This window comes from Seriola lalandi, unplaced genomic scaffold (genome assembly GCF_002814215.2).
Source record: "Seriola lalandi dorsalis isolate HSWRI2012SDOR001 ecotype SW California unplaced genomic scaffold, Sedor1 jcf7180002054862, whole genome shotgun sequence".
Lineage (NCBI taxonomy): Eukaryota > Metazoa > Chordata > Actinopteri > Carangiformes > Carangidae > Seriola > Seriola lalandi.
In genome coordinates this window covers 236616-245062 of record NW_019525415.1, presented here as the reverse complement: position 1 = coordinate 245062, position 8447 = coordinate 236616, and the positions used below count along the sequence as shown (strand labels likewise).

Sequence of the window (8447 nt, the reverse complement as noted above, 5' to 3'; positions counted from 1 at the left end):
ACCAAGCCTGCACATGTTTCAAATCAATACAACCAATCCCAATCAATACAAAACAATAATCCTGTGTAGGGTTGTAGGTATTTGGAGGCAGAATTTACAAACGTTATAGGGGTGGAAACTACTTTTTAGTGAAATTAAAAAAATTCCATGTTCTTTTATTACAAACATAAGACACAGTTAGCCATGCAGACTGTATGGGTCAATGTTGCCGTTATATTTCGGCTGCTCCCAAGAGGGATCGCCATCCGCATATTCGACACTGACCCAAGGAAGGAAAAAAAAGAAAAAGAAAAAGGAGTCTCCTTCGAGCCGGATTCGAACCAGCGACCTAAGGATTTCAGCTGCACAGCCACTACAGTCCTCCGCTCTACCAACTGAGCTATCGAAGGGACGATACACCAGCTACACACTATACTGTATTCAAAGCTAACCTCTCCGACAGATACGCTATTATTATTTTGGTCAAATTGTTTCAGTCTTCGTAACACAACACCCAAAACCTTGCTACCTACTACATGACGAAAGTGCGGTTGCTAGAGTTTTAAGCAAAACCCCTTAAAATTATGAAGTTAAAATTCGTGTTGTGAGAGCTAATGTTTGCTAAAGCTAACTTTAAGTTAGCTAATTTACCTGTAGCTCATGCCCACATTGCAACTAAAAAAACAAGGAATGGAAAAAGTTTAAATTTAACATATTTTTCTAACACTTGTCACCCATCCTAATTTAAACAGTGTTGAGTTCATCACCTGAACTCACGTGTTGGTTTGATGAAGGAAACAGGACACTCATTCAAAGTTCAAATCCCAGCATTTATTAAAGCTAACAGCAATATAGCATTAGAAAAAGGATGGCCTTCAAACAATATCATAGGTTCAGTCTGTTCTTCTGTAACGTTGCACAGCAAGTCTTATAAAAAGTCAATTAGTTATAAGCATATTATGATTACATCAACAATGCACACACTGTTTTATTAAAAGCACACAACAGATTAATATAAAATCCTCTACAATTCCCCCTTTTGATCTCAGACATTTCTGAGATCAATCTTTACTGTATTCCTGTTACCTTACTATCACCATGTCATCCTCCTCATCAGTCACATCCACCTCTCCCCCCAGGAGGGGCATCTGGTATGGAGGTGGTGGCGGGGCTTTACCCTCTATGGTGGCTGTGATAAGGCGAACACATAGAGAACGGATACAAGGTACACAGCAACATCCACACAAAACCAACATACCTGTCACTGCAATCAGGGAGGAGACAACGGAGATCACCAGGTTGCGCCATTTGCCAAACCAAGAATCTAATATGTCAGTGAAAGCATCGTCAATACCAGTGTGAGAAGCCATTTCATCATTTAATGCTCTGATAGCCTGCAATGCTCTGGTTACAGACCCATCAGGAGCTGTGTTATTGGGAATAACAGTACAACACTGTTCACCAAACATGTGGCATGCACCTCCTTTTTCAACCAAAGTTTAACTCAATACCTCCATACATACTTAGGGCACTGTCAGAAGATGAGTGTGCTGCACCTGTCTTCTGGTGCGATTGAGTGGTGTCAGCTTCACCTGTCTTTGGTCTCCGTGGTCTCCTCTCGACCGCTGCAGCGTTTCCCAAATTAAAACTGGTAAAACAATCACAAGAGATATTAAACACATTACCCCGAGCATCCTCCAGCCTCCCGCTGTAGGTGCTGAGGCAGGCACAAATTTTAGGATTGCAAACTTACACTTCACACTTTGTTAAAACTTCAAAAATAGATATTTAATGCTTAGTAAAAATTTGCAGCAATAATAAAAAACCTTCTGCCCAGGACTTATCTGTTCCTTGTATCTAAGCAAAACCTTCACTTAGAGAGCACTTGCAACCTACTATCCTATTTCACTGGGAACACTTCTTCAAAAAGCAATATATGAAATGCTAACTTATCTGAGCGAAACTCCAAGCCCTACTGTTGGCTTCCACTACGTCTCTGACAACGCCTCTCGAACCTCCTGTAATGAGCGTGAAGGTGCTTCAGCTGGAGTGCACCTGCTCCAATGATACCATGTATCTCCTTTTCCTTTCAACCTTACTGCACATGAGGTGCGCTCAACCACCCGTTCCACCTCGGTTCAGACCACTTTCTTTTGAAGACTTTTAGCAACACCCAACCGGCCGTGTGACGTCTCCTTTGTCCTGAACCTGAGTGGAAAAAGCTGAAATGAGAGCCGTTAGCTGACCATACCGGGTGGGAGAACTGGTCTGCCATCTGCGGCTCTCCATATCTCCCCCTGTCTTGTTGCACCTCTCTCTCTCCATACTGATATGTCATATGGAAATGCCTTTTCTTGTTCCTTTATTAACATATTTACATCGCACTTCGGAAGGATATCCTGCACTGTCACCTCTGCCTGCATCATCATGTACTGTGGTAAATAACCTGCTGTCTGTTTGGCTACTCTATCAGCCTCGTTATTCCCCTTGGCCATGAATGTGTCTGCTTTATCATGTCCCTTGCATTTTATCACTGCCACTTTTGCTGGTTTCATTAATGCTTCGACTAATTGTTGCATTTCTTTCTCATGCTTAATAGGTGTTCTGGCTGTTGTTATAAAGCCGGCTCTTTTCCATTGTCCCAACTCCACATGCACCGCACCTGCCACATAAGCTGAATCAGTACAGATGTTAACTGCCTTGTCTGCCGACTCTTCTAGAGCTGCTATGACTGCTTTCAATTCAGCCAACTGAGCTGAAACTTTCCCTTCCATTTTCTGACCTGTTCTGTCCTCATGTTGCTGTGTGGTGATTGAATCACGACTGCATAGGCCGCTTGGAGTCCCTTCTCTTGGTGTCTGAAACAGCATCCATCAGTGAATAGCTCTTCCTGTGCTTCCTGTAGTGGTTTGCATATTAAATCTGGCCTAGCCTTGTCATCTCTCTCTACTTTCTCTTCACAACAACGTGGTGTCCCTTCTCCCATATTATCTGCCATATTGATTCCTTCATGGGTGTAAGTGATGTGTGCTGCTCCCAGCAACTTCTCTAGCCTATTCTGCCTCAGTGATGTCATGGTGAATGATGCTGAGTTCACATATGCCACAATACTGTGTGTTGTTAATACTGTCCATGCATGTCCCATTACTATGTGTGCCGTTTTTTGTATGAGTTTAGCCACCCCTGCTGCATGTCTGGTGCATGGAGGATGTCTAGCTTCTGTGGGATCCAGTGTTACACTAGCATATGTCAATATCTGTCTCCCTCCCCCTTTTTTCTGGAAAAGCACACCATCTGCTGTTTTATCTTTTACAGAAACATCAAGGAAAAAGGGTTCTTTGTATTGTGGAACTGCAAGATCAGCTGCCTGTGCCAGTGTTTGTTTCAAACGAATGAAAGCGGCTTCAGCTTCCGTGGACCAGGTCAGAGTGGCCTTGAGATTGCGCATGCCCTGCTGATTACCTAGATCACGCAAAGGGGAGGTGAGCTCACAGAATCGAGGGACAAAATGTCTGCTAAACCCTGCCAGACCTAGGAATGATAACATGTCTTTTACAGTACACGGCCTAGAGTGTTGCAAAATGGAGGAGCAATGTGAGCCTGAGATGGATGTGCCTGTGGCTGAAACCACTCTCTCTAGAAATGTGACTGACTGTCTGTAACATTGTTTATGTTCTAACAGAGCAACTTCTCTGGTGGCGTGCATTATTTTATATGATTTTTCACTACAAAAATAAAACAGACTAGGAATCTGGGTGGGCACCCAGTCCGTGACGGTTAACAGTCTTTTGCATATGGGACTTAAATCTTTAGCCTGATGTTCAGTATGGACCATGAGAGTGATATGTGGTACGGCTTCAGAGCCCATTTCATACCATGCCATTTGCTCAGGAGACAGTTGTACAGCAGCAGCCACACCCTCTCGCCCTATCAAAATACAGTCTGAGGTAATCTGCAAACCTTTGCCTTCAAGTTCAGCATAAAAAGCCTGCTGATAAACTTCTGTGTTGTCCCTGTCATAAAACAATGTAACATGATAGGGGTCGCAGGGAGGAGCATAGGGATGCAGAGCCTGTAACCAAGGGCACCACTGGGTGAATAATGATCTTATGCCGCCTGCATGAGGACCTTCAGCTGCAATAAACCCCCAATAGATGTCAGCCCATAGAGTGGCAGGTGGAGTGTTGTCAGCAGCTAGCATCATATGTGAGGAATAGACGGGGAGAGGGGATGGAACAGTTCGTAGTGAAACCATTGGGGAACGTGACCATCAGCCCATCTGGGCTGCATAGCACCGAGGCTCCACACTTAACGAGTAGGTCCCTGCCCATTAGATTAACTGGACAAGCCTCAGAGTTCACAAACTGATGACAAAACTTCTGACCAGCTACACTGACTGATAGCGGTCTGGTGAGGGGCAGAGCTTCATTTTTTTCCCAAGAAACAAACAACATGCAGTGAGTCTTTGGAGAGAGCGGTGGAAGGCGTTTCAGAGGTGATAGTTGAGTATCTAGCACCAGTTTCCACTAAAAAAGGCATTTCTTCATTATCCACAGTTGCAGTCATGTAGGGATCTGCCAAACCTACATGATCAGGTATTTTCGGGCCCCGTCAGTGTTGATGAGGATGATACACCGAGGGAAATTGTCCCCCGGGTGCAGTTCCTCCGTTTGGTGCCATAAAAGGCTCTGGCCCTTGTGGTGAGTTTTGCATGGACCCTCTCATTTGCTGTCGTGGCTGCTCTGAGCAATCTGTAGCCAAATGTCCTCTCTGGTGACAGATATGGCATCTGTCATAGTCTCTCTGATACTGTCCACGGAATCCACGACCACATGACCACCCAGGATAGCTACCCCTGTACCTGCTCATGCGCCCACGTCCACCAATAGCTCCCCCACTCATGCCTAACATTTGATACTGATGAGGTGTTGGCTGAGGAGCCCAATCAGGGACCGGATATAAATCTGGTGTGTCATTGGCTGCAGGCTGCTGCTGCACCATCTGCCTGTTTCTTATCAGTGTTATGCTGTTTGCATGCAGAATCTAGTTGTAGTTTCAACAATTGAGACTGAGAAGTTTGAGTTTCAATATTTTCAGCATCAGCATTAAGCCTAAAATTTTTAACGTGGTGAGCAAGGTGCTTCTCCCACTTTGCACAATCACATCCTGGGATGTCAGGGTTATTTTTCATAGCTGTTTTTCTTTGCTTCCACTACCTTGCCAAGCTGGTCAGGCCCTGGAAAAAGAGCGAGACATGCTAGGGTGATCTGATGTATTAGTGCTCTCCATTTATCTTTCTGTTTTTTCTCTTTCGTCCATGCCGTTTTATGAAACACACTGGGTGCCAGGTCTTTTCTAGCCTCCGTTTCAAGTTTAGAAAACATGTAAAGTATCCCACACTTAGCGCCCTCGTCTAATTTCTTCTCATCAGCTTGTAACTCTTTCCACAACTCATCACACTTATGGCTCAACTTCTGTCTCTTCTCTCCAACTTCTCCGCTGACAACCTTCCTTTTAACTTTCTTCCATTTCATCTCTAATCCTTGCTCTTGAGCCAAAATCCCTAGTCGGGGACCAGACCCCCCAACCTCCTCGCACTCTCTGTCCAATTCCCCTTCCACACTGCAAAAGTCGCTAATTTAACTCCCTCAGAGTTAAAATTAACACTGACCCAGTGTTTATATGGGAACCACTGGTTCAGAGTTAAATTAACACTTTTAATAGTGTTGAGATTATTAACACTATCACAGTGTTACTTAACAAACTCTGATGGTGTAAAATATTAACACCCAAATGAATACATTTAAATTAATTAGTACAACAGTGTTACTTTAAACTCTTATAGTGTAACATTTTGACACCAATATGGATGCATTTTAATTAATTGGCACTACAGCAGTGTTACTTCACAAACCAAGTGTAAAATATTAACACCAGTTTATTTTAATCAACACTATGTTATTGACCAGTAATGTTATGACCAGTAACACTGATGTAAAATGTATACTTAACTAGTATTTACTGTGCTGCTGATACAGCATATATGGACCACTGGTATTAACAGTTAAAATGTACATGAAATAATCCCTCCAAAAATGACTGCATCAAAAATATTTATTTTCCATTAACTTAAATAATGCAACTGTCTGGCACAACGTAAAAGTTATACCATAAGGCATTTGGATATCAAAGGGTTTGAAGTATCTCAAGTCATCAGGTCTGACGACTGAAACATTATGCACCATGTCAACAACATGAAAGGCATGGAAATGTTCTACAATTTCAGTCTCCATTTCAGATAATAAAAAATAAATGTCACCTTTAAGACAGATGCAAAGAATCTTATTTATCACTGGCATCTCATTGACAAAATCTGTGAACAACAAGACCAGAATGAAACTCCCAAGTTGTAACACTTTTTCACTTGAAATATCAATCTGAAAATAATCTGCAATCACATCACCATGTTCAACATCAGTCAGTATTTTAGATGACACAGGGCCAGATTCAATACCTTTAGCAGAAAGTGATTCCCAGTGATAGGCAACAGCTATTTGTTGTTTCTTGGCAAGTGTCTTAGTTATGTTCCCTGATATATTTTAAGATGGATTTAAAGAATTTGTTTTGCTTCATACCTCATACTCCAAACGTGTACTAATGGACCAATTTGGCACATACATTCAGGATAATGGATCATGAAGTGATGTTTTGGGATTAAATTATTCTGAGGATACAAAACTGTAAATAATCTGTGGTGCTCTTCAATTAGATGTTTCAAAAACACAGTCATTCCCTCTGTAATACAAGGTGAAAACACTATGTTCACAATATGCAACAACAGTAACAACAAATGCCAGTGTCGGTCACCTTCTGGTACAATATCTCCAAAGATGAGTGGGAGGTTCTGAATAAGGCACAATGTTTGACTGGCATTAAGCCCAATACCATTGCCAGTAGAGAAGATGTTTACGCCTGTTGGTCGATTTTTTTTATCCATGAATCCATAGTTGAATGCATATACACGCTGGAGTATGTTTTCAAAAGAAATGAAGTTCTGCTTCAAATATTCAAACAATAACTTAATCTCATATTGTCCTACACCTTCTAAGATATCATGCATAATATCAAACACAAAGTTATCTGATACCTTGAAGTATGACAAGGAATTGAGAACACTGTTGCGTTTAATTCCAAAACAAGATTTTTCTCTTGGATTCTCAACAAGATGACTAAAATGCTCCTCATTGGTTGATCTGGTCTGTAACATCACACGTGGATCACTTTCACTAAAGGCTGTTTGAGCGGAGGCTTTATCAATAAGACACATTCTGCAGTAATGGTTGGCACTGAATGACTCCACATAACCAAGAACTGAGTTCAGACCTAAATTGTCACCTGTTACTTGTGCTATGGTGCCATAGATCGGTTGATCAGCAAATGACACTTTCATTCCACTATTTTCTAGTATCTTTACATCTTCTATAAATGGAGTAAGAATTTTGTCAACTCCATACTTTTTTGCATCTTGGGAATGAAACAAAGAAATAAGATGGATATTCATCAGGGATGAGTGTTGATGGTTGATTAGTTATATCTGGAATCATGCCAAATGCATCTTCTATTGAGCTCTGTTCATCTAAATCTGACTGATGTGGTGTTTGTAAATCATTACTTGTGTTAAAAGAACTATGAGAGCCATTTAAGTGCTTTCTAAAACCTGCATAACTGTTAAGCTGCAATGAACATCCTTCTTGGGCACAAATAACAACAAATTTCTTGTCTGGATATAACCCATGAAAAAACTTGAGGTGCTGAATTAATGCACTGGGTGCATTGTGCATGGACCTATAAATATGAAACCTATACATATTTTTAGGAGCTTGTCTCTTGACAACACAATTCTTATAGTCTAAGAAATTAGACTTTCAACCAACTTTCTTGTCGATCACAACGTAGTAAGTGTTGATGGACTGCTTGCTGGTTCCAGCGGCAAGAAGGTATGGCTGGCAAGTTGCCTCCTGGCTCTCCAAGTGTTGTTCAAGGCTCCGGCATGACTGCGGAGAAACTACATGTCAGGTTGAATTGTAGTATTGTCTTATTCTGTGCCATGTTTCCACGCTTCTAATCACAATCAGATCTGCACTAACCAGGGTTTCCACACATTTTCACAGACAAAATTTCAAAACTTTTCAAGCTTTTCACCCATAATACAATATCCATAACCTGGAGAAGGTTTTTGATGTCCTGGAAAAGATTTTAGGAGAAACAGAGCTCTTGTGCCCATGATTAATGTAAGGCAGGGCTGTAAACTAACGGTCGCCACTCGCCAAATGCGACTAAAATATTCCCCTGGCGACTTAATTTTGGAGGGCTACATGCCATGGGGCAGGTAAGTGTTTGTCACAATATAGCAAAACATTGCTGCGATAAAATGCCTAGACATTTTTGGAGGTGCACGTTGACGGACG

The 8447-nt window shown here is 41.8% G+C and overlaps 1 protein-coding gene and 1 non-coding gene across 3 annotated transcripts in view; both read right to left on the bottom strand.

Annotated features, from left to right (window-relative positions):
- Positions 1-300: 300 nt before the first annotated feature.
- trnay-gua (transfer RNA tyrosine (anticodon GUA)) lies at positions 301-389 on the bottom strand. Its single transcript is given in 2 exon segments — positions 301-336; positions 353-389. It is a non-coding gene; the product is annotated as a tRNA-Tyr (tRNA).
- A 1088-nt stretch (positions 390-1477) lies between these two features.
- Positions 1478-8447, bottom strand: part of LOC111670859 (uncharacterized) — a 21501-nt gene continuing 14531 nt past the window's right edge. For both annotated transcript variants that reach the window (XM_023427781.2, XM_087179745.1), the window contains exon 8: positions 1478-8033. In XM_023427781.2, the coding sequence (XP_023283549.1) occupies positions 7905-8033 (129 nt within the window). In that variant the 3' untranslated portion in view covers positions 1478-7904. The remainder of the gene's footprint in view (positions 8034-8447) is intronic.